The sequence below is a fragment of the Phoenix dactylifera genome, chromosome 3 (assembly GCF_051530095.1).
Source record: "Phoenix dactylifera cultivar Ajwa chromosome 3, Ajwa_hap1_PhDact_Kaust_v1.1, whole genome shotgun sequence".
NCBI classification, from domain to species: Eukaryota; Viridiplantae; Streptophyta; class Magnoliopsida; order Arecales; family Arecaceae; genus Phoenix; species Phoenix dactylifera.
This window is the reverse complement of record NC_143192.1, coordinates 55,731,929-55,757,737: the sequence shown is the minus strand read 5'-3', so window position 1 is coordinate 55,757,737 and position 25,809 is coordinate 55,731,929. Positions and strand designations below refer to the sequence as shown.

At 39.7% G+C, this 25,809-nt stretch overlaps 1 protein-coding gene across 8 annotated transcripts; it reads left to right on the top strand.

Moving 5' to 3' along the window:
• LOC103708429 (protein ETHYLENE-INSENSITIVE 2-like) lies at window positions 1–20,695 on the top strand. Of its 8 annotated transcripts, none has more exons than XM_088719234.2 (11): window positions 1–433; window positions 524–725; window positions 3,557–3,776; window positions 4,130–4,216; window positions 4,303–4,413; window positions 4,513–4,713; window positions 6,091–6,273; window positions 15,029–17,485; window positions 18,663–18,992; window positions 19,536–19,865; window positions 20,313–20,695. In XM_088719234.2, the coding sequence occupies exons 3-10, from the start codon at window positions 3,615–3,617 to the stop codon at window positions 19,713–19,715; spliced, it is 3,711 nt and encodes a 1,236-aa protein (XP_088575360.2). In that variant the 5' UTR covers window positions 1–433; window positions 524–725; window positions 3,557–3,614; the 3' UTR covers window positions 19,716–19,865; window positions 20,313–20,695. The 8 variants fall into 8 exon arrangements, with proteins under 8 accessions (XP_088575360.2, XP_088575359.2, XP_088575362.2 ...); XM_088719233.2 differs by having other exon boundaries at window positions 20,277–20,695; XM_088719236.2 differs by having other exon boundaries at window positions 18,663–19,029; window positions 20,277–20,695.
• The last annotated feature ends 5,114 nt before the right edge of the window (window positions 20,696–25,809 follow it).

Here is a 25,809-nt window from a genome sequence, read left to right as displayed (position 1 = left end):
GCCTTCGGTTTTCCCCTTTCTTAATTGCATCATACGGAGGTAGGGCATCCGCTTCCGCCGGCCGCGGGCGGTGCGCAGCAGCAGCGGGGCGGGCGGCGGCGAGATTCCGGCAGCCGAGGGCGGTGGCTGCCATGGGTATGAGGCCGTCGTTCTCCTCGCGTAGGGGACTGCGGCCCTGTTGGTGAGGAGCGAATCTGATTCGAGTGGGTCCGGACCGGCTCAAACTCCCCAAGCCAAGTTCTTTCCTTTCCGGTCTCTGGCATAGATATTTCCATGCTTCAAGCGATAGGCGTTACGGAAGCAGATCCTTGTTGCGCAAGAAGTTTTTATAATGGGCACGTCGGCAAAGATTGCAGCGCCTCCGATGATAATGACGGGGCCCTATATTCTCGCGGGCCATTCCCCCTGTCCGAGGTTCGAGACAGGATACACGGTTGGCCTTTTTATCCTTTTTGTCAAGCTTTTAACGAGCGTATTCACTGCGTTTGGGAGTGAGCGGGACTGCACTTATTGCAACGCGCAGATCGACATTTGGACACGCTCGAGAGGAAGGAAAGAAGGGAGAAGCGTTTCAAGAAAGTCTTCTTCTTTCTGGTTTTCACCAGAGCCCAGAGGTTTCATTCTCTTGTATTCTTTAATCCAGCCCCGCTTACCTTCCAGTCATCTGTTTTCATCTCCTGTCAGAAGAAAGACAAGGGAACGTGAAGAAAGAAGCCATCTTTGAGGTACTTCGCGACTTACCCTTTTTCCTGTCAATGAGAGATTTGATAAAAGACCGAATTCTTGATGGTTCCTTTTCTTGCCCCCCTCTCGCCCCTTCTCTCTCTATCCATCTTTAACTGCTTCCCAAAACGTTACCATCTGATCCATCTACACGTGCATTCACCTTCCTTCTTGGTTCGTGTAATACCCCGTTTCGATCTTCTTTCACGATAAACGCCAAGGAAAGGAAAGAGAGGAGCCCTCCTCAAGGTTATCATAGATTATTATGTATTACTCTGTTTATTTTAATAAAAAAAATTGTTAAAAAAGATTAGAGAAACGGGCCATCTTTGTACGCCCATTTTGAGATTTTGATATCTTTGATGATTGATTTTTATCATCTTTGCAAGAATAAATGGTTTAGATGCTTTGTTTCCATCTTGTTTTCAGGAGAAACATAAGGGAGGGAAAGTGAGGAGGGGGCTCTAAGGTAGTGAGCCATCATTTACAACTTATTGATGTTTGCTTTGATGAGAAATATGTTGGAAGATTGGATTCTTAATAACTTGGAGAAGCACAAGGGAAAGGAAAGAAAGATGAGATCTTAAGGCTTTTGATGAGAGGTTTGCTGAAAGATTAGAGAAAGAGCCCATCTTTGTATAAACATTCTCAAGTTTTGATGTCATGGAAAACTGCTTTCCTTCCTCTTCTTCTTCTTTTTCTTCTAATGTGTTGTCTTTGTAAGAACAAATAGTTTAAATTCTCTATATCCATCTTCCTTTACATAGACCATAGGGGAAAAGAAAGAAAGGAGGGAGCTTTAAGGTAGTACACCAGCTTTTAGGGCTTACCCTGCTTGCTTTTGACAAGAAATTTGCTCAAGAATTATAGAAAGTGCCCATCTTTTTATGCCTATTTTGGATTCTTGATGTCTTGGATGGTTGGTTCTATGTTCCGTTAAATTATTTCTCTTTGTAAGAAATACTTTAGACGATCTAGTTCCATTAATTTAGAAGAAATGCAAGGGGAAGGGGAAAAAAGAGGCAGCTTTAAGGTGGTTCACAGCTTTCTAAGGCTTACCCTGATTGTTTTCCATGAGAAAAAGGTCAATAGGTTAGAAAAAACACCCATCGTTCTATGACCTTTAAAATCAATCCAGGCTTACCCATTTAATTTCACATAATTATCAATTATGCTAGATGGTAACACCACATTCCTAACCGTCATTTAGACTTTTATCCATGTGCATGTAACTTAACATAGCCTTATCCAGCAAGTCTTGTCTACCAATATTCTGAAACTATGACCATGCATTTCTATTTTTGTTTGTGCACTTCTTGAGGGTTATTTTGTTGTTTAGATTTTGCACATTGGAGGGATAGGTCATTCACCAATCAAAACAAAAATTCCCTTCTAGGTGGGCAAGGCAACAATAGAGCAAGACCAAGAGGGTACTGCTTGGTACATGTATTTAAATGGTTAAATTGTCCGTGAAGCTGGTTTTGTGTAGCTTTCATTCTGTTCAGCACGCTACCTATAATAATAACTGCAGCTTCAGTAAAGTCAGTGACATGATTCATGAATGTATAGAAGATGTCCAGAGTATATTAATATTTGTTTTGAGCTATTTCATATTTAATTGCGCCCATCCTCACTTTATTGTCAACAAATGGAAACTGATTTTGGTTCAGTTTTCTGGATATGCTTGCAATGCCAAAGAATGAACCCTGAATTGAGCGACTGGTTGAGAAGATCCTTAAAGTTGACTTGGAATCCTTAAAGAAAAAGCACCCATCGATCTATGACCCTTAAAATATTTTGATACGATTCGAACATTTTGATGTATTGGATGGTTGGTTTTCTATTTCTCTATGAATCTTTATAATATATACATGCCCATAAGCGCATATTTTTGATAATTAGCTATCCAGTAATCTCGCAAAGATTAGTGAATAGCTTGTTGTCAAAATGTGCATGCATAGACATGTATTTTTTATAACTTCCTATATTTTGAATTTGTGAAATGCTTTGTATTCTCCAACATTATTTTGTGCATGAAGCTTAAGGAAATCTTCTTTCTTTGTCACTACTGTTTGTAAGACTTTCATTAGCATGACAGCTACCTCTTCCTCTCCTTTATATTTTATTTTTTTTCTTTTACTTTGAAAGGCAATTCTTAATAAAGAACTAATTTGATATATGAGTGGCTGTTGGATGCAGGGGTGATTTTATTTTTATGTGCTTGTTCTTTCAATCCTCTTGAGTTAGCTTTTTCTAATAAAACCCTTGCTCCCTGTTACGTGCTTAGATTGGTGCAAAGGCGACTTTCAGATAATAGGCAGCTCTGCACCTTCTAATGCATGAAGAAATCCTGAGGGCCATTTTAGTTGGTAATTAGTTTTACATGCTATTCTACCCTGCTAACCAATGTATTTCAAAAGAAACTATCAGTTTTTGAGTTTCTCTTACATGTTCTAAAGGTTTTCTAATGTTGATTCATTGTGGTTTGCATTGGTCTCTGCATTTTCCTTTCCTTTGAAGGAAGAAGTTGATTAATTTGAATGCCGTAATATCTCTATGTATGCCTTATTGAGGATGGTTCATTTGCGCATCTGCAGCTAAAATCTTTTAGAGCTATCAGTTTTTGATGCTTGACCTCAAATTCCTGTATTTGGTGCTTATTGAAGGGGTTTTTAATTATTTAGGCAGCTATATTTAGATGTAAACTTATGAAACGTGCCTTCTGTAGCATATACATACATACATACATGCATACATATGTATGTCTGTCTTTTTCTGAGGTGCACACACATATTTGTCTAAGATATGGCTACTGACTTTAAAAGTTATCCAGATCTCAACAGCTTAGGTCAATATTTGCCTACTATATTGGACCAGCACTTCTATTGTCCATGGAATACATGGACCTTGGTAAATGGGTAGCGGCTATCGAGGGTGGTGCACATATTGGTCTCCATCTTATACTAGTGCTGTTTTTTTTCAATTGCTCTGGTATTTTGTGCCAGTATCTTGCAAACCTTATTGGCATAGTCACAGGAAAGAATCTTGCTCAGGTAATCTCTTTTGTCCTTGCTAAGTTTTATTGTTCAGTTTCTTTTGCCCGTGCTAATATTGAATGTTCTTTGCATTAAAATTCATGATATGTTCCCTATGTTAATTTGAAGAGTTCAATAAGACATAATTTTGTCTTGGCACTTGGGTTAAATGATGATTTCTGCAGTGAGTCTGTTTTCTGAATGTTGCAACTATGGTTCCATACTTCCATTAATCTTTTTCCCCAGTAATTAGAGTTACTCAAATTCATGGCCTGAGCATTTTTGACATGTTAAGTAGTCAATACTTCATTAGTACTGCATATTATCTTCCCATTAATAATCATTTTTTTTTGTTTTTGTTGATTTGGAAGATTTGCAATGAGGAGTACTGCAGGTTGACATGTGTCCTTCTTGGAGTGCAAGCCCAGATATCGATGATTGTTTCCGACCTGACAATGGTATTTGTTATGCTTCATCAAATAAATGAAAGCCATTTTTAGGTTTCTTGATTCGTCAGGTTTCTTTACAACGTTAATGATGCCAGATTCTGAGCTTTGCACATGGATTCAGTTTATTTTTTGGGGTGAACCAGTTCATTTCCATCTATTTCTCTGCTACCATTGCTGTTCTAATTCCATATATTTTCAACCTCTTGGTAAGTTTATGATTTGTATTTTATAGACCGTCAATGATCCAATTGTCAGATGTAATTTTAATGTGTTTTGTGACGATATCACTTGTCCATGATCCTTAGGGCTCTTGCAAATTAGAGGCGGTCTATGGCATATCAAGCTTCGTATCGCTCTTTGGAGTGCTCTCCAGTCTACCAAATATTCCATCTATAGCTCATGATAGGTATCCAGGGTTGGATTTGCAGACTGCTTGCTCAGTCATGGTTCTTCTTGGCTCAAATATCATGCCTCATAATTTTTACATTCACTCGTCTGTTGTACAGGTATGCTTAGCCATCATACTCTTGGATCTTGGTTACGTTGGAAAATATGTTTGTGATGATCATCCTTACAGTTCGGTTGTTAATATTCCTGTCATCTTATTTTAATGCTTGAGAAGATTATGGTGCGTAACAGATTTTTTCCAAAGAACCTTCAATTCTATTTTTGAGTGACCATATATGCAAATCTGTCATTTAACTCTGCTAATTTCATGCTTAAGGATAAAAGAGTGGACAAGCCATTTATCCAGTACTGTATCTTAGTGCAAAAAGATCTCAAATTTGATAATGAGAAGTAACAGATGATTAGGAATAGAGGAAAGGAAAGGAAGAGTTGGAGGAAGAATTAGGAATGCAACTTTTGAATCACTATTTAATATAACTTATGAAAGTCTTGTAATTCATCACTTCTCTAAGGTGTTTTGATGGATTATACATTGAAGGTGGATTTAATTATAAAGTTTAGATTATGAATGATGGTACACTAGAGCTTAAATTAACGAGTATCCTTGTAGATAATTCTTAATGCTTCTTTAGAGAGTGAAATAATTAATGGTACTGTTCCTTTTGACTCGTAGTCAGTATTCTAGAGCTTATTAACTACCCATGGACCCTTGCATGGACAACACAAGAGCCATTTAATATCTTAAATGGAGATTTGCTCTTCTACAAATGGCAAGACTGACCACTTAACAAGAAATTGGTTTGAATAGCTTAGGCTGGGTTCCATTTAAAATATCTGGTTCATTTGTTTCTTAAGGATCAAGGATTAGAATAGGTCTGCCTATAAGTCCGTTTTCGGTTGCCTGGTCCAACCAGACTGTCTGGACTTGTTTGATAACATTGGCTTATGTCTTCCTTTCTTCCCTCTAATGATTTTATCTATATTAAATGTTGTGCAGGAACTGATTAATGTTGTCCTTTTTTTCTATTTAGAGCCAAAGTTTGCCGTACCGTTCCGTACTGTATCGGTATTGAACCAGTACCCAGTCTTGTGCCGTACTGACACTCGGTACGACTCCCCTTCTCGTACCATACCCCATACTGACACTATAATAGGATGGTACCAGTAAGGGGTTCGTACCGAGATGGAGAACCTTGCTCAGAGCTACTGCTTGGATAACTTATTTAACAAGTGCTAAAGATGTTATTTATCATTTCTTCCCCTTGTCAATCTAAAATTAGACATGCTTTAATTTGTTCCTTTCAGGTATTTTCCTAATTTTTCATGCTGAAGCATTTGAGTTCAAAATTGGCATTTATCCTTAATTAGTTCATTTTGGTACAAAGTTGTGTTGGCTATATATATATATATTAATCCAGTACCAAGTTTCAGCTGCTTCTAATAGATGATTACCTCTTTCATTTGTCTTTGTGCAGCAGCAGAAACCAACAAATGCCAGTGTGGGCTCTTTAATTCATGATAAACTTTTTACTATAATATCTAATTTTGCTGCTATTTTCCTGGTGAATTTTGTTTTTATGAGCTCGACAGCAGCTGTATTTGACAATGCGGGCCTCATAATGCCTACATTTCAAGATGCTTTTATGTTGGTGGACCAGGTTATGTCTCACTTCTTTGGTGCACTATTTCTTCATTCATTTACATGATTAACATAAGTATGCCTCTGTCAGTACAATTCCGTATATAAAATGTACAGATTGCATTTAGGACTAAAAACCATGACCTAATTTCTCATATATTGGTGAACCTGCAAGCTGCATTATCGTCGATATTATGTAGCATAAACTGCATTAGACACATTTTGATAAGTATGTTGGCTCTTGTTGCTTCTGCATTGCATATTTGTCAAAGTTCTATATCAGAATTTCAGTAAATGGTAGGTGTATATTTTCTACAATTTTTTCCATCGTAATGCATGTCGATTGGATTTGTTATCTTTATTCTTGACCCAGTACAGAAAGACCAACACTGAAATCAATTTTGATGGAATCAAATCTGTTGTCAAACTACGATAGGTCTCGACACTTTTCCTTGTCAATATATATATATATATATATATATATATATATATATATGTATGTATGTATGTATGTATGTATGTATGTATATGTATCTCATGATCTAAGGGACTCAAATGGCTTGCCTGAAGGTTAGATTACATAAAAAAATCTGTGTTAATCCCATAAATAGTTGCTTCAAAAATTGGATAAAAGAAGTGTAGTAGAAATAAATATAAGTTTATAATATTTTCTAGACTTCTTTTGGACCGAGGTCCGCAATCTCGGTACTAGATACCGAGTCGGTACCTTATTGGTTTGGTACGGTACGGTATACCTCTGTGCTAAAATTGCTCTCTAATTATTTTTCTCAATGTTCATCTTGGTACACCTTGGTACGAACCAGTACATATCTCAGTACGAACCGGTACACACCTCATTATGCCTCGGTATAGGTGGTACAAGGCTTATACCAACTTGAATATGTGTTTCGTACCGATTTTCTTTCGGTGCGGTACAGTACGCCCCATACCGAGCAGTACAAGACGGTACGACCGACTTATTTTGGACTGTTAATTAACTCGTATATTGGAGTTACTGGACAACTATGCTATCTTCTTTGAATTAGATGATCCTTCCATGATTAAATAGTTGATTCATTTTCTTATTATCCTTTACCTCTTTCTTTACTTTCTGGTTGCAAACTGACTTACCTAATTTTGGGGGATCGTATCTGTAAGTATGTAATTTCACACCCCATCGACCTTATAAAAATTAAAAAAAAAATAAATGCACTACCATTACCCAAGTACCACCGGAATACAGTTAGGGGTACGAATGGGTTAGGTGGGACAGGATCATGAGTGACCCTGACTCGCCCTAGTTTCTTGTTGGGGTCCTAATATTGGACTCAGACCTAGACCCAACTCAATAGAAGATTGGGTCGGGTCCATGGCTAAAATTTTTGACCCAGTGAAACATTCGGGTCAGCTTGGGTCCATGTATAATCCGATCCTAACCCGAAAAATTCGGATCCCGATCGGGTCTAGGTTGGGTCTAGATCACACAAATGGAGCTCTAAAGTGAAAGTTAAATTTGGACAAAAGAAAATCCTAGTTTCATCACAAAATATGAATCTGTCTTTGAAAGTTTGTTATGACACATTCAGCATGATAACTTTTTCCAATAAAGCTCAGAAAACAATTGAAAAGAGTCCAAAAGTCGAGCATTCCCTATGGATTATATGAATTATTGTGTTTAGGGATATCTACTAGACGGAAACGGAGTATGGATAGAGTGCCAAGTCAGTCACAATATCAATCAACAATCCGAGAACTCGTTTGGTTCGTCGAAAAAATTTTAGCTCACTAAAATATTTTTTATGGAAAGCTGATGCCTGGGTATACGATGCTTGGAAAAGTGGTTTTTGCATATTCGGTTGACTATGAGAAGTGGCACATTTTAGAGTGGCTTATGTTTGGTTAAGTATCTATTTTAATAGGAAAGTTGTGTAAAATACATGTTATGCTCTTAAATTACTGTAAATTCCAGCCCGTGAGAAAGTCACTTTTCCATGTCCCACGTGGGTTTTTCTTTTTCATGAAATATGAAAATCTTATTGTCATGGAAAAGCTAATTTTTCATCTCTCTCCTTTGAAAACTCCAACTAAATATGAGTCATTTTCCCATTTTCCTATCGACCAAACTTTTCCCCCTCTTCCTGCGAACCAAATGAGTCCTTCCCATCCAAGGATATTGCTCAATTATCTAGTTTGCCACAACATCCCCTATGTCATGTGAAGAAAATTAGATCAAGAAGCTTTGTGGGGTGCTGTCACCATTTATTTCAGACCAATTAATTGATGATGGATAACACCATTAAATGGCTTTACAAATTCTAGCACAGAATTCCTAGCGCTTCCAAGCACTATGCTTCCATTTCTAACACATTATGCACAAATGAAGTTTATAAATGTAGTTTACAGATTTTCTACATGTTAAGATTTGTATGTCAGTTAAACCATCAATTAAAATAAATTTGCCCTACCTGTTCTATGATTAATGCCTTATAAATTATGGAATAAAATAAAGAACAAGGTCAAGAAATTTAACAACAAAGGTAATTAAAGATTCCATCATTTATGGTTTTCAGTTTTTAACCTACTTTTCCTATTAAACAATTCCACAATTGAGGTCTGATCAAGGCCGGCTTGAGCCTTAGGCGACTGAGGCGGTCGCCTAAGGCCCCCGGCCTGAGGAAGGCCCCGATTTTTTTTTTTTGCCTTAACGCTGCACATCTGAAAGAGTGAAAGCTAGGAGCCTAGGATAGGAGGCACCGCTACAGTGTCAGTGCTTTCCGGCGGCAGCAGGCTACGGGCTATAGGTAGGCGGGCGGAATTGACAAACAACGGGCTACAGTGTCAGTGCTTTCCTCCCCCCTTCTCTCCCAGAGCTTTTTTTTTCTTTTCTGAACCTTTTCTTTGCTGAACCTCCCCCCTTGAGGCTTCCCATTTCTCAAAGCTTCAGTTTTTGGGCCGCCCCTGCTCCGGAGTCTTGTCGGGACCTCCTCTCCTCTCCAGACTCCAGCGACCAGCTCTCCTCGGCAGCTCGGCTCCTCCGACTTCCGGGCTCTGCCGCTCCAGCCTCCAGCCTCCGCGGCCTCTGGGCTCCCTTGATCCCTCTCGATCTTGTCAGCGCCAACGGTCCACGGACCACGGTCCACGTCCACCGTCCTCCGGCAGCCCGGCTCCGGCTACAAGAAGGCAAGAACCCGGGCTCCCTAGTCCCTCCTGGCTCCATTCCTCTTGATCTCGTCAACCTCCCTTTTTTTTCTTTTTTGATCTCTAATCTTGTTCTTTTTTTTTGTGAGGAGGGATTTGCATGTCTGGAGGAGAGCGATGCACCGCTCGAAGTTGAGGGAGGGGGGTTTTGGGGCGGATGAGCGTGGGGGTGAGGTGGTGACTGGTGAGGGATAGAGGGAGGAGGGGGTGGGGACCGTGGGGTGTCTTTTGAAGAGGGATGGAGGGCGCCAACCAGGCGCCAGCCAGGGAGGAATTGGGTCAGGGACTCAGGATGGAGGCTGAGGGGTTTAGTATGGTGGTGTGGTGCCGTGGTGGGGGGTTTGGGCTGCATCTGGCCATTAAAGTAGAGGGGTGGGTTTTCCTGGGAATTGGGAGTGATATTGTGTGGTTTAATGAGCTCAACCTCCTTTTTTTTTTGTTTGTGATTGATTAGCTTTTCCAGGGGCCAGGGGGTGAGGTCTGTGGTGAGCATGATAAAAGGAAATGTTCTCTTCAACAAGGCCTTGGCTTGGGCTATCTTCTAATGTGATCAGGTATGTTGTAAATTCTTTGGGGCAGGGCCTCTTCAAATACATTGGAAAGCATTTGTGGTGTGGACGAATGCACATAGCTAGGTTGTTAAAGGATGCTGAAAGGTTTAGATTTCTAAACACTAATAGCTGAGCATAAATGGGCCCTATTCTCATAGCTTTTCACTACTTGTAAGCACTGATTTCGGAACATCTAATAGCTATTATTTTTAAATGAATTTTTAAAATATTTTGCATTTATTAAAAAAATTTATTATTTTTTTTTAAGAAAAGCCTCTTTTAATGAGTTCGCCTTAGGCCCCCAAATGTATTGAGCCGCCCCTGGGTCTGATGGGGGCGAAATGAATCGTCCAGCCCACAACAAAAAGGGGCCCAATTTCGGCCTGATAGACACCAACGCCGATCAGACGTATCCTCAGTTCAGCCCAGAATCAGCTCGACCTTGGACTCCACCAAAAGTTCCTCCAACCTCCTTATTCGCCAAAGCGCCCCGGCCAAGCCCGAGCGCCAAAGCGCCCTGGCCAAGCTCGGGGTGCCCTCCTGTATTCGCCGATGCGCCCCGGCCGAGCTCGGGGCGCCCACTTTATTCACCGACACACCCGACCAAGCTCGGGCGCCCTCTCCAGCAATGCACTTCGACCCTCGGGCTCGGGGCACTTCGTCGAGCACACCTCGGCACCCATCAAGCCGACCTCGTCAAAAGCACAACGCGACCTCTCAGCGAGTTTGGCCTAACCGGCAGCCGCACCCATGTGTGTGCCCACACCCTCCTACGTGGCTGTACATTGCGACACCACCACGACATACTATTCCGGCCATGCTCTGCCAATGCCTTTTTGTTCCCAAGAACGGACTCCACCGTGCGCCACAATCAAACCCTGGCTGCGCGCCACACCCACTCATGATGGGGACAGGCCATGCCCCGCCACGGCTGTCAATGCCTTACTGTTCTCAAGAACGGACTCCACCGCGCGCCACAACCAAGCTCTGGCTGCGCGCCACTCCCACTCATGATGGGAACGGGCCATACCTCCGCCACCTAAGTACCCCTACCGGGACTACAAATAACGATCAACAAGTAACACCTGGGGGGACACTTGGCTGGATATACAAAACTCCACTCTAACTTGATCGTCGGAGGGCCCTCACCGGAAACATCGGTAAGGCTTTGTGCAGGTACACCGTCGGTCGCAGGAGGTGGCTATCTCTATCTTCTTCTTCACTCCGGCAGCTCCCCCAACTCCTCCAGCGTGGTCACCCTCGGGCCACATTTGAACCACAACAAGGTCCATTCGATTATATGCTAACACAAAACCACATAACTTGTGTCGGGTCGAGTTGGGTAATAGGTCGAAAGACCTAGACTAGACCCATATAACAATTGGGTCGGGTCGGGTCACGTAAAAACTCAATAAACCCTGACCTGACCTAAAATATGGAATAGGTCCAAATTTGAAACCTGACTCAGCCCCCAGGTCCTTAAATCAGATATGGATTGGATCTAAGCGGGTAGGGATGGGTCGGGTCATGGGTCAACCCGACCCATTTGCAGCCTTAAATACAGTAAACAAAATGTCTTTAAATTTATCAATTTGTCTAATTGTGTCCTTTGACCTAGCATATCCATAATGCTTGTCCCCTCCATCATTATCTGATCCTGCAATCAGGTTCTAGCATTTTCTCTATTCCATCTCTTCGCTCGATGCTTGCTAGCTTTTGTTTGTCGATCAACTTAGTTTGGGCGTTGTGTATATAACTTGGTAAATTTTACTCCCCATCAACTGAATCAAAAAAAAAAAAGAAACAGAGAAAATGTACCATTGAAATGCAATGGCCAAAATGCCCTTAAACTTACATTACACCTAAAAGGCCAACTATATTCATATGTCTCCAATCTAAAGAACTCATACTGCTAAAACCTCCAGCATTATTAACACTAGCGGTTGCATTTTGGTGTAATCTCCAATTTAAAACAATGCACGACTAAGTGCAACTTGGTTCGAGACATGCCGAAGCATAATATTAAAGGCCTACACATTGGTTTTAGGCCCAAGTCCCACGTGAGCTCTTCTCTAGGCTCGTATGTTCAGCTTCCTCCATTTGATCTAGACCCATGACCAGCTTGGCCTGGCTAGTTCAAATTACTAGACAAATCAGTTCCCTTCCTTGGTCATTTGTCATTGACGAGGAGGGGGAGGGGAGGGGATGACTATGAGATCATTAATGGTGATGATGGATGAGATGCTAGTAGTTCATAGAGAGGGAGAGTAGGGGGTGGCACATAACCGATGGCAGTTGTGCCCATGTGCGTTGATGGAAGAGGAGAGAGAGGCATTTGCAGGTGGTGAGCAAGGCAATAGTGGGGGTTGTGACGAGGACAAAGTTGGGCAAGGCTATGATGGAAACTGATATTTAGTAGTGGAAGAAACAAATTAGGGATTTAAGATGAAAAAGTATATATTTCAATATTAATAAATATAAATACATATATATTTATTATATCTAACTCTAGGCCAGGTCAGGTTAGCCTATACATTTTTTGGCTAGCATGAGCTCAGTATGAAGTTTAATCAGCTCATGTGTTTTAGGCTCGACCTAACCTGATGGGATGAAAACTTTGAAAGCTTGCTAAAATTGGGTCAAGTGGGTTGGGCTTGTTCGAGTCTTTCTCTAGTCCATTTTTGCCCATATTTGTTAATTTCTATTTGTGAACTAACTTACCTAATTTGGAATATTATGCATTTTTAATGAAGTAAATTTCCTCCTTACTAAGTAAATAAAGTTTATAAAATATTGATTGTATTACCATTGCCAAGGCACCTTTTGAAATAAGAGAAAAGGTACCTTTTAAAATTTGCTTAAAAGATGGTATCTTGTGAGATACAATGTACAAGATGCCCTTAAAAATTTCATATTATTGAAAAACCCCTCCATTTATATTTGGAAGAAGACCTATTTATCACCTTCAACCAGAAAACTCCTAATGCTTTGTCCCTTCTCCAACATTGTCTGCACCAAAGGCCATAGTTTGGTGTTATCTCTTGTCCATATCTTCAATTATACTTTTTAGTTTCCATTTGTGTAACAACTTGCCTAATTAAGATTGTCATGCATAGAAAATTAGAAAATAGTAAATGTACTACCACTGGATTTCAATGACCAAATGCCCTTAAATTCTATTACACCGAGAAACTCCCTCCAACTATATTTAAAGGAAGACCTAATTGTCTCCTTCAACCTAGAAAAATTCATAATGCTTACTTCTTTTTTCTTTGAAATTATCTGCACCAACGATTGCATTTTGGTGTCATCTTCGCTGCATCTCTTCATCTATACTTCTTTGTATTTGTGGTCTTGTTTACCTTATTTGGAAGATTGCGTATATCTTAGTAAATTTGTTCTCTGTCAACTGAATCAAAAAATTAGAAAACATTAAATATCCTACCATTATTAAGGTGACACCAAGTACCATGCACCAAATGCTCTTAAAATTCATACCAACAAAAGTTCCACCCAATATAGAGGAAGAACCTGTTGTCTCCTTCAACCTACAAAACCCATAACACTTAACTCCTCCTGCTTCAACATCGTCTGCGCCAATGACCAGATTGCAGTTTTATCTCTGGTCCATTTGTTCACCAGTTGCTTTCAGTATGCTCCATGAAAACTCATTATTATGTTTCTTTTGTTGCAAAGTAATCTTACTTTTGTTGCTTTCATGAAAAATAAAAAAGGGAATAAGTGGAAGGATGATTTTGCCATCTCAATCTTTAGTTTATGGTTGCTTGTACTAGGAGCGTGTGCATGAGTAGAGAGCTTAAGAATTTAAGGAACGAAAGCATCAAGGAAGTGTCCACATGAAAATAATATTAACATTTATTTTTAAAATACTAGATTTTTGTTTAATTTTATGATAACTGAATTATATCATGATAGAGAAAATGATATGACACATATCTTTTGCAAAATAAATGATAAGATAATGAATAGCACAGCTGTCATGGAAATAATAGAGATAGTTTAATGCTGGTTGGAAACATATATAAGTGGGTATATGTTCTAGAGAGGGTGCAGCACCCTTGGGGTAAGATTATGGCTACTAATTTTTAACTGACATCTTTTGTGTCTGTTGTTTCATGATGCCGTGACAAGTGCCGGTCAGCAACCATTTGTAGGTGCATCTTTTTGGGATGCTTTTCCACAGAAACTCTAAACATAATTAGTTCTTTCACTGTCATTCATAGGAAATGGGACATTTACTAAGGTGAACAACATATCTCCAGAGAAGGCAAGCCTTGGTGCAACAGTAAGGTTGCTCCGTCGTGACCTAGTGTCACAAGTTCGAACTTGGAAATAGCGTCTCTGCACATCGGGGTAAGACCGTGTGCCTGTGTGTATTTGACCCTCACAAAACCCGTAATGACTGGAGTCTCATGCACTAGGACACCCCTTTAACAACATCTTTCTAAAAGCGCATTTACTCTTCGTTGGAAGCAGGGATTGGTAACTGATGGTATTTCATGGATTTGCTTCTGCGAACCATGCCACTCCCACATGCATGCCTCAAGTACATTGCTTTGGTAAATGTTCTTTTTTTTCTCTGTTTTGCTATTTATGCGTCCTTTGCTCATGGTTTCTAAATGTCATACAGAAGAATAATCCTATCAAGGAAGAATGTTGTCTATGTTTGAGTTTCTGATTCTTTAGCATTCACAGTGGGCAGAGCATGCAACTCTAAATAAAGCTTCAAAAATAATTTTTATCTATAGAGTAATTTAATTGTGAATTTGATCTCTGAGAATGCTGTGATAATAATACTTGATGGATACTCTTTCAAGTCATGTAAGCTTGTTCAGTAGACTATGACAGCCCTGTGGTATGTTTCCTTAAATTAGTATTAATATTTTCCAACTCTTTTGAATTTTCCTTGATGCAAGTTTATTCCATAGTTTTTACATTGGATGCACTAGACAACTAATCCAATGGAGTTACCTAATAGATCATTCACTGTTTTCATCCTTGCAGATTTTTAATAGTCCTGCAGCACCCTTTCCCTTTTCTCTGGTTTTTCTCATCGCAATTGTAATCACCTCTTGCATTCGGAGTCTTGGTGCGCAAGTCATCTTGCATGACTTCTTTCAGATCAACCTACCTATTTGGGTTCATCACATTATAGTGAAATCTCTTGCTGTCATTCCGGCTCTATACTGCCTCCAGAGTGTAGGACCAGAGGGGATCTATCAGTTGCTTCTCTTCTGTCAAGTTATATTGGCGACCCTCGTACCACCCTCAGTGATTCCCCTTTTCCGAGTGTCATCGTCCAGATCAATTATGGGTTTTTTCAGAATCTCGCAGCATACAGATGTCTTTGCTTTTTGTGCCTTTCTGGTGTTCCTTGCAACAGATACCATCTTCATTTTTGAGTTGCTATTCGAAAATTGCTTCTGGATGGTTGAGCTTAGGGAAAGCATGGGAAGAGGTGTGAGACTTGTCCTTCTCCTCCTTGCCATCACATCCTATGTCTTTGCACTTTATATGGTATTCACACCACTAAGGTCTGAAAGTAACAGACTAGATGATGAAAACAGCGAAGGACCGGATATGCAGATATTTACATGGGGCAGGAAAAAGGATCAACTTGAGCTATCTAAGGGTAGAGATGAGAACTCTTCAAGTCAGACCATTAATGGTGAAGAAAAGGAGTACGTAAAGGAGACAACCTCCATAGAGTCATTGGAGAATCAATCCAATAATATGTTTGCAGAATTCAGTCTTGATCAGCCTAAGACAGCCATTCATTCTGAATGGCAAGCCCAGAAGCCTGCTTCTGTTCTGGCTCTTAATAAGGATTGTATTATCCAATCCTTATCTTTAGAAGAATATAATTCCATAGTTAACATTGTTTCTAGCGACGAGGTGATTAGTAAAGGTATTGCACAGAATTATGAAACTAAAGTATCCGGAGAAGAAAATGTGGAAGTAGGAGTTGGAGTCCACCATCAGAAGGATGGTGAGAAGGGCGGTGCATGTGAACCTGTCCAGCCTCCGAGTGCTTCAACCTCCGATGTACCTGGGTCTTGTAAGAATGCCAGAGTGACGGGTGGCAATATTAGAAATGATGCCAAGAAGGCAACATCATGTGGATTGAGTCGTGCAGGACGGCGCCAATTAGCTGCCATTCTCAATGAATTTTGGGCGCATCTGTTTGACTTACATGGTCTGCTAACAGAAGAAGCTAAGGTCATGAGAACAGATCTTTTACTGAATTTGGATCTAGAAATGTACCATGCATCTGCAAGAGCAGGCACCAAAGACACTTCCCAGAAAAGCTCATTAGACACAAAAAGTGGACCACTACCTTCAGCAAACTCGAGGGACTACACTCCCATGCAAGAGAAGGCTATGAATTTGGAATTATCTTATATGCCACTAGCGCAAACTTCGTTTTGGTCAATGGACACTCAGTTTCTGGATGTGAATGGCCAATGTGATGGCCAGGATTGTCACATACCCAAGATTCATGACTTTGAGATTCCGCAATTTGGCACATGGTTACGGACTCCTAATATTGCTAAATCTTCTGTTATAGAATATGGGGATCAACTCCAGGATACTTCGAGCCAGAATGCATCTGATTCTTTATGTAAAAGTAGTTTACAAAACCCTGCATCAACTGGATCAATCTGTTCACAGTTTAGAAGGCCTCAGTATGAACCTTCCTCAGTTGAAAACCCTTCATTCTTGGGCTCAACGAAGGAAAATATTAGCTTTCCTGATATTTCAGAGCTCATAGATTCCTTCGGGCGTTCGTCTCTCAATATTTCTGGCTCCTTTTCATCTGCGAGTGGAACTGCACATGAACAAGCACAAAATCCAAACTATCTGGTCTCTGAAGGTGAAGAGGCTCCCTCAGCACTCGACAAGCCTTCTGTGTTAAAGCACCATGAAAGTTTCCTATGTCAAGTAGTTAGCCCTATTCTGGACTCGGAACCTTTCTGGGTTAAACAACCATTAGAAAATATGTTCAGTTCGACAATCAAAACTAGTAAGGCAAGGAAGAGGAAGCAAGTACTGAATACCTCTTTTACTTCAAAAATAATCATGTCTTATGGAGAATCAGAAGCTTGGGTTCTCCAATCTCTAAGAGTTTGTCTTGGAAAGCTCCTAGATTTGGAAGGATCAAGTTGGTTATTTACTCAGAATGGTGGGTATGATGAGAAGTTAATAGACTGGGTAGCTGCAGCAGAGGGTTACCTACGGAAAGAGGGGACTAGCTTGTTGAATCAGGTAAAGTGTAGTGAGGAGGAAGATATGAATGATGTCATCTCCTCTGTGTCTAACTGTGGGGAGCACTGCACTTGGCAATCTGGCCTGGTTATAAGCTTTGGTGTCTGGTGCATTTGCCGGATCTTAGGACTGTTGCTCATGGAAAGTCGACCAGAGTTATGGGGCAAATACACCTATGTTCTCAACCGTCTTCAGGTAAAAATTTACACATTATCTTTTTTCTTTTTATAAAAAAAAAATCACACATTATCATGAACCCGTTTTGTTTTATAGCAGCCATGGTCATTTCTACAACTTAGGTGACTGAAGAAATTGTTTTTTTCCCTCTTCCTTCTGTTGAATGGCAGGGTGTTGGCTAGAACGATGTTTTTATATCATGTAGGATATATTGTTCTATTTTATGTGTATATTGTTTTATGATATACCACACAAGGATATGAGTCAGGCAGTTCTACAGAAATATAGTCCGTTAACATGCAGAGAACCCTGTGTGGCTATATCTGATATATGTAAGCTCTGCAATGGCGTGATGTGTCTATGTCAAAAAATACACCAACAATAGTGTTAGTGTTCCAAGGTTCAAACATTTAGAAGGAAAAAAAAGTTGGATGTTGGAAAAGAAACAGCATCGAGGAGAGCTGAAACCCTTGATTGTAACCAAAATCTGGAGTTGTGGTCACTTGATACTTGTGAAATCCATAATTTGTCAGGATACCAATGAGTGTTTTCTCTCTCTTTAAACATGGTGTAACTCTTTCTAAACTTTGTCAAAGTCATGATATAAAACAACTCCATAGACAAGAATACCTCTCTTCTCACTCAAGGAAAGCCGAACCTTGGATATGGATTCCTTGGATGCATATTGGAGCATTCAGAAGAGCCCTTGTGGATTAAGACAACTGGTATTGTAATTTGACACTTGAATCGTAATATAAGGAAGCTGATAATAACCAATGTTGTCGGCATAGGTTGTTAGACCTAAAGCTTCATGTATATCTTGTCATGCATAGGTGATGGAGAACTGAACACCTGAAATGGATTTTTTTTTTATTGGGTGCTTTGGTCTTTCATGTGTTGATACTCAAGATTACACCTTTAGCACTAGTTTCTCTTCATATTTATACTTTCAGAACTCTACCAGAGTATACAACTTACTTTCAGAACTCCTGCCAACCACACAATTGAGGAATGAACTCATCACCAGGTTTTATCACAGCTAGACAGCTGGGCTATATAATCCATTTAAGGAAGAATCATGTGTACTTGTATGTACTATTTTGATAAAATAATTAAGATAAAAACAAAGAAGAATTTTCTACTAACATGTCCATCAGCTATGCTGACAGATTTTTATGGATCATATGAGATGCAGGGCATACTTGATCCAGCATTCTTGAATCCCCGTGATCCTCTCAAACCATGCCAGTGTATCGACCACCTTGATATGCGGACCAGTGGGCTCGAACATATTAAGGAAAGCCTTGGCGGAACCCGGTGCACTACTGCAAGCTCAGTGTTACAGATGATCAAGGAGGTTGAAGGTGCAATTTCAAGGCGCAAGGGTCGGTCCGGCACAGCAGCAGGAGGTATTGCCTTTCCGAAGGGGAAGGAAAACTTGGCTTCTGTTCTGAAGCGCTACAAGCGTCGCCTGTCAAAGAAGTCATCTGCTACTAATGGAGGAGCCTCTGCACCATCTGAAAAGGCATGTACCAATCAGCCTGCTTATCCTCCTAATCAAAGTGAGCCATTTTTCAATTTGAACTGAGTGAACTTATAATGAATTTTTCTTTTCTACGCCTCATGCAATTGTGAAGTAGAAACTAGAATGGATCAAAATGTATCCAGGTTAAGGTGATCTGGTTGTTGAATAACTGTTCTTCTAGACATCTTGGCTAGTGGATTTTGAGTAACCACCTGAATTTCGAGGAGACATGATAACTTTGATTAGGGCTTCATGCTTTGAGGTTACCATTGATGCGGTGAATTATAATAATAAAAATATAATAATTATGTTCATCTTTGAATTTTTTATATTTTGATAAATGTTATTTTGTCATTTATAGCGATAAAATGTTAAGAGTCCAGCCACATCCCATCATCCTGTAAATCTGAAGTCTCCCTCTTCAGCTGGCCTTACGTAAAAAAAGAATAACATATTATCATTTAGTCTAATCTTTATTTTTTTTTGGGGATATTTTTATAATTAATCTTTTTATTATAGTTTTTTAAAAAATTTCATATACAGGATACGGAGCAGGCTGAGAACTTGAAACTGAATGCGCCGCTAAATGGGAACCGAGAAACTACGCATGGAAAAATGGCTGAGCTCCTAGAAGACACCGGTCATCTGAAGTCGCATGAATATATGACACGTGGCGCGCATTTTGGGTGGAAACTAAACTTTCACGGAAGCACCGTTGACTGACGGTCCCTCCTCTATCTTACCTTCCTTTCGCTTCCGTTCTCTTCTCGTCTCTCCCCTGAAAGAAAGGAGGCAACCTCCAGTTCCAGTTCTTCTCCTTCTCCCATAGCTGTGGATTCGGATATTCCGGTCATCCGCCATAGCATCAGAGAGGTACGCTACCTTCTCTCTCTCGGATCTCGATTTTTTCTCCTTGTTTTGATTCTAGTCTTTATCTGAAACGGAACCCCAGTTGTGTTGCTAATTTCGCCCCCCTTCTCTCTCTTTATCGTGCCTCTCTTCTGTATATAGTAGTATTTTTTATTACCACGAATTTTTTTTTTCATTTTTGAATGAAGAACGAGTATCTTTCTCTCTATATATACATATGTATGTATGTATATATCCAAATTGATGATGAAAATTAACCGGAACTATATGCTTAAAATCTTTGTGGGTTCGCATAGATCTCTTAAATAAGCTAGCTGTTCATGAATGATTTTGAGCGCTTCTTCTTGAAATTAAAGAAGCTGTGACTCCAACTTGGCCCGATTACAAGTTGTGCTGATCTGCAAAGTATTGTAGGCTGAAGCTGGGATGGTCATTCTGATGCTCCTGCAGGAAAGGATAGTAGCAGCGTTTGGAAGGCGATGGGATACGTGGTGGTGATATCGGTGCCGTTCCTTATCCTGCTCGCGATCCTGGCCCTTGCTTGCTACCTTCTCGGTAGGGCCAGGGGACGGTCCGAGTGGAGGACACCACAGTACTACGGGCCGCCGGCCCCACCCGCCACAGCCCCGGCCCAGGGCAAGTAAGGGCCCTACGGCCCGTACATGGATATCAAATACAACTACTACTCTTAGATGTGAGGTTGATTGTGGTTTTATTTAAACGATATGATGTTGGTGGGTTTGATATACTTTTTTTGCTTCTTTGTTAAGCATGGGTTTTAAACAATAATTTTATATTCGTTTTATAATTATTCAGTTGACTAATTCGATAAACGTGACCCTCACTCTTGGTTGGTTGACTTATTGAATAGTTCTGCCAAGCCCCATTCAGGGAAATCCATGGGCTGAGCTAACAAATTCATCTTGGTCCGCACCAAGTTAGCTTTTGACCTGCAAGCGACGTTCGAATAGCTTTAACAAATCAAATGACTCCTGTTTCAAGGATGCTTCTACGTATTCTTGCATGCCCAACTAATGGTTTATTACACGCTAGCAATTTGATATGTCTCTGGCTCATGATAACTATGTATGGTTGCTATAACATGATAATCTCAAAGATAATATGGTGCATGACTGTTGCAAGAGGGATAACGATGCTTTGATATCTTGTTAGCTAATCGCTAGATTCTATAAATTTAAGTTGATAGGGAAGGGATCAATAATGTATATCAGGCTTTATTGCTTTAACCCTTCTTCGGCTTTATGTATAGCTTGGACCATGCAAGTAAAAGATATGATTGAGTCAAGAGTTGCTCAAGGTAAGAACAAGTAAAAGACTCAATATAGAACCCGTCGATAGAAGAAAAGACTCAAGAAAATAAACCGTAAAATTGGCCTTAATGAATGAAGAAAGAACAGACTAAAAATTGTATAGATAGAAATCTTAAGTTCTCACATAAGGAGTTTAAATAGAACAAAGATTTTAGACAATATTTGTAATCACACACTCAAAGGAATATTTGTTGGATAAAAAAACTTTGATAGATAATGAAGCTCCACTCTCTCAGCTTATACAGCACTTATATAGGATGCTGCAAGCTGGCTGTTACAAGAATGTTAAACAAATCTTTAAACTTGCTAAGCAAACTCCTAGATAGTTTCAACTACTTGTAACAAATAACAACTCAATATCAAGTGACTAAAAATTAGGAACTAATAAACTAATAGGAGACTAAGTTTAGAAGACTAAGTTTTTAGTTCACGTTTTTTTTTTTTTTCCAGCACCCAAAGAACCCATGCTGAATTATCTAACATTCTCCCCCTTAATTCAAGTGAAGGGTTGTACTCCAAGCATGCTTTGAAACTTCTTGTACTTCTTCTCAGTTAGTGCCTTTGTGAGAATGTCTGTAGGTTGGTCTTCAGTACTGCAATGTTGTGCCTCCACTTTGCCTTTAGCAACTAAGTCTCGAATATAATGGTACTTGATATTAATATGCTTGGTTCTCCCTTGATGAACTGGATTCTTGGATAATGCGATTGCTGACTTGTTATCGCAGAATATCACTGTTGGTTCATCTTGCTTTGCTTCAAGTCTTTTAAAATTCTTCTCAGCCACACAACATGACATGCAGTGCTTGTCGTTGCAATATACTCGGCTTCAGTGCTCGACAAGGTCACACAGTCTTGTTTCTTTGATGACCAAGAGATGACACCGAAACCAAGACTGAAGGCATAAACTGCTGTACTCCTACTATCATCTGCACATCCAGCCCAATCACTGCCAGTATAACCAATAAGATTATTTGGGTTCCCATTAGTATACCTGATGCTGTAATCAGTAGTTCCCTGAATAAATCTGAGAACTCTCTTAGCTGCCCCCAAATGGTGTTTGCTTTGACTATGCATGAATCTGGAAAGAAGACTCACAGAATACATTATATTTGGCCTTGTGTGAGTAAGATACATGATACCTCCTACCAAGCTTCTATAATACTTTGCATCAGTCTTCTCAACCCCATCATGCAATAAAAGCTTCTCATTTGAGTTCAATGGTGTCGGGGCAGGATTACAATCGGCCATTCTAAATTTTTTTAACAAATCAGCTGCATACTTCTTTTGACAAATAAAAATACCATCCAAATCTTGCACAACTTCAATACCCAAAAATAATGCAAAGGACCCAAATCAGACATTTCAAAATTCTTCATCATGTTGTTTTTAAATCCTTCCATCATTTGTGAAGAATTACCAGTATATATCATGTCATCCACATACAAGCATACAACCCAAAAATCATTTCCATGACATTTCACATATAAGGTGGGTTCACTAGCACTCTTTTCGAATTCATTTTGAGCAAAATAATTATCAATTTTGCTATACCAGGCTCGTGGAGCCTACTTGAGCCCATAGAGTGCTTTGTGTAATTTATACACCTTATTTTCTAACCCCTCCACTATAAAGCCTTGGGGTTGTTCAACATATACTTCTTCCAACATTCACCATTTAGAAATACAGATTTAATATCCAATTGACACACTGGCCAACTATTATGAGCTGCTAAACACAAAATAGTTCTAACGGTATCAAACCAAACAACTGGAGCAAAAGTTTCAGTGAAGTCAGTACCTGGGACTTGGGCATAACCTTTGGCAACCAAACGAGCTTTATACATTTGCAATGTTCCATCTGGATTCAATTTGGATTTAAAAATCCCTTTCAAGCCAATTGCTTCCTTCCTTGGTGGTAGATCCACCAAGGCCCAAGTTTTGTTCTTCTCTATGGCTTCAATTTCTTCTTCCATTGCTCTACACCATTCTTTCTATGTCACTGCATCTTCAAAACAAGTAGGTTTCATAGCAAAACATGCATATTCACATGAAGCATAAATGTCCTCTAGACATCTTACCCTCCTGTGAGTACTTTCTAGAGATGACTGGGGAGACAATGGCAAGCTGGATGATTCAGATTTAGAATTTTCTACTTCAATAATGGTTGGTGTTTGTTCAGAACTCTCCCAATTCCAAGCATCATTTTCATTAAAGACAACATCACAACTAACAATCAAATTTTTAGATTCTGGGTCATAAAACCTGTAGTCTTTAGTTTCATCACTATACCCAATGAAATGCATTTGACACTCTTATCATCTAACTTTTTTCTAAGTTCAGTGGGCACAAATGCATATGCAATACAACCAAAAATTTTTAAATGACTTACATTGGGTCTTCCCCCATACCATGCTTCATAAGGTGTCTTCCCTTCTATAGCTCGAGTCGGAGATCTATTCTATAAGTACACTGCAACTGCTACAGCTTCAGCCAAGAATTTTTTGGAAGCCCCTTATCCCTCAACATACTTCTTACTGCCTCAACAACAGTTCTGTTCTTACGTTCTGCGCCCCCGTTTTGCTGCGGAGTGTAACTGGCAGTAAGTTGTCTCCGGATGCCATGAGAGCTGCAAAACATTCTAAATTCTGTTGATGTAAATTCACCACCGCGATCTGTCCATAAGGTAGAAATGGATAGACCGCTTTCTTTCTCAACAGTAGCTTTAAATTGCTTGAAATATTTGAAAGCTTTAGATTTCTCCTTCAGAAAATAAACCCAAGTCATCCTTGAAAAATCATCAACAAGGATTAAGAAATACTTACTGCCATTCAAAGGAGTTTGCATTGGGCCACATAAAGCAGCATGCACCAACATTAGAGGTTTCGGGGCTCGCCAAGACTTCCCTATAGGCAACTTGTCACGATGATGCTTTCCGAAGATACAAACTTCACATAATTCTTGATCACCTTTTGTCATTGAAAAACTAGAAACCATATCCTTTTCATGCAATAAATTCAACCCACCAAAATTAAGATGCCCGAACCTCCTATGCCAAAGTACTGAATCACAAATAGGAGCAGCAAAAGCATTGAGTGTAACTTCAGAAAACATGATCAGAAACATCTTATTTTCTGCCCTTTTGACTGAGTAAATTAAGGCCATGCTCTTCTCATCATATATCATGCATTTATCATTGTCAAAAACAGCATAATAACCTTTTCTTATCAATTGACCCAAACTAAGCAGATTTTGAGCCAAACCAGGAACATACATAACATCATGAATAATCTTCTTACCGGATTTCGTAATTACAGCAACAGTGCCCAAGCCACATACCTGAACATGATTCTTGTCCCCCAACTTCACTTTTGTTTGCACCGCTTCATCAATTTCAACAAAAAACTCCTTGTTGCATGTCATATGATTACTGCAGCCACTATCGAGATACCATACATCAGCCAAACAAGAAAGAAATAGAATTTCTTCGGAATCCTTTTTTTCCTCATGGAAATTAGCATGCTCCTTGGCCTTTTGAAAATAATTCTTTTCGACATGCCCATATTTTTTGCAATGATAACATTGAGGAGCATTTTTATTTTTGAACCAGCAATCTTTAGCTTCATAATTTGACTTTCCACGATGCAAACATAGAGAAAAATTAGCATTGTTACCTCCATTGGAGTTTCTTTGCTGGTTATTGCTCCTCCCTCAACCTCTTCCTCGAAATGAACCACCACGTCCTCGGCCGTTGGATCCTCGTCCACCACTATCCGATTTTTGCTTTACATTAACCTTTGTCTAGAAGGCCTGCTGTAAAAATGCTTCAGTTGTTCGACTTAGCCGCTGCTCATGTGTCTGAAGTGATCCCATCAATTCATGGAGAGAATAATTAGACAGATCTTTCGATTCTTCTATTGCTACAACAACATGGTCAAATTTGACCGGAAGGCTTCGCAAAACCTTCTCAACAACTTTCTAATATGTCAAGTCTTCTCCAAATGGTCTAATTTGATTCACAAGTGAAAAGACTTTCGAGAAAAATTCTTGGATTGAATCCGAGGACTTCATTGACAAATTTTCGAATTCCCTATGAAGAGTTTGTAGCTTCACAGTGATGATACGGGTAGAGCCTTGATACTCTTCTTCCAGCACTTCCCAAGCCTCCTTCGAAGTAGTCGCACCCATGATTCGTGGAAAAATTGCTTCATCCATAGCTTGTTGAATATAGAACAACGCTTTGGTATCCTTTTTCTGCTTCTCTTTCAACTCAGTACGTTGAGCTGCAGTCAATCTCGTGCCTTGATCAGTATTTGGATCATCAAGGCCATCTTCCACCAAGTCCCAGAGGTCATAGGACATAAATAAGGTTCTCATTTTGACACGCCAGAATTGGAAATTTAGGCCAGCGAAAATGGGAAGGTTTTGTGAAGGATTCATAGAGTTGGACATGATTTTGGACTAAAAGTTTTGTAGTAACTTGGCTCTGATACCAATTTGAAGAAAAAAAATAGACTAAAAATTGTTTGGATAGAAATCTCAAGTTCTCACATAAGGAGTTTGAATAGAACAAGGACTTTAGACAATATTTGTAATCACACGCTCAAAGGAATATTTGCT

Coding starts and splice junctions, on each gene's coding strand:
- LOC103708429 (XM_088719234.2), top strand. CDS start 3,615: ATGGAATACATGGACCTTGGTAAATGGGTAGCGGCTATCGAGGGTGGT. Junction 4,414..4,512: donor CATATATTTTCAACCTCTTG/GTAAGTTTATGA, acceptor CATGATCCTTAG/GGCTCTTGCAAATTAGAGGC. Junction 17,486..18,662: donor ATGTTCTCAACCGTCTTCAG/GTAAAAATTTAC, acceptor TATGAGATGCAG/GGCATACTTGATCCAGCATT.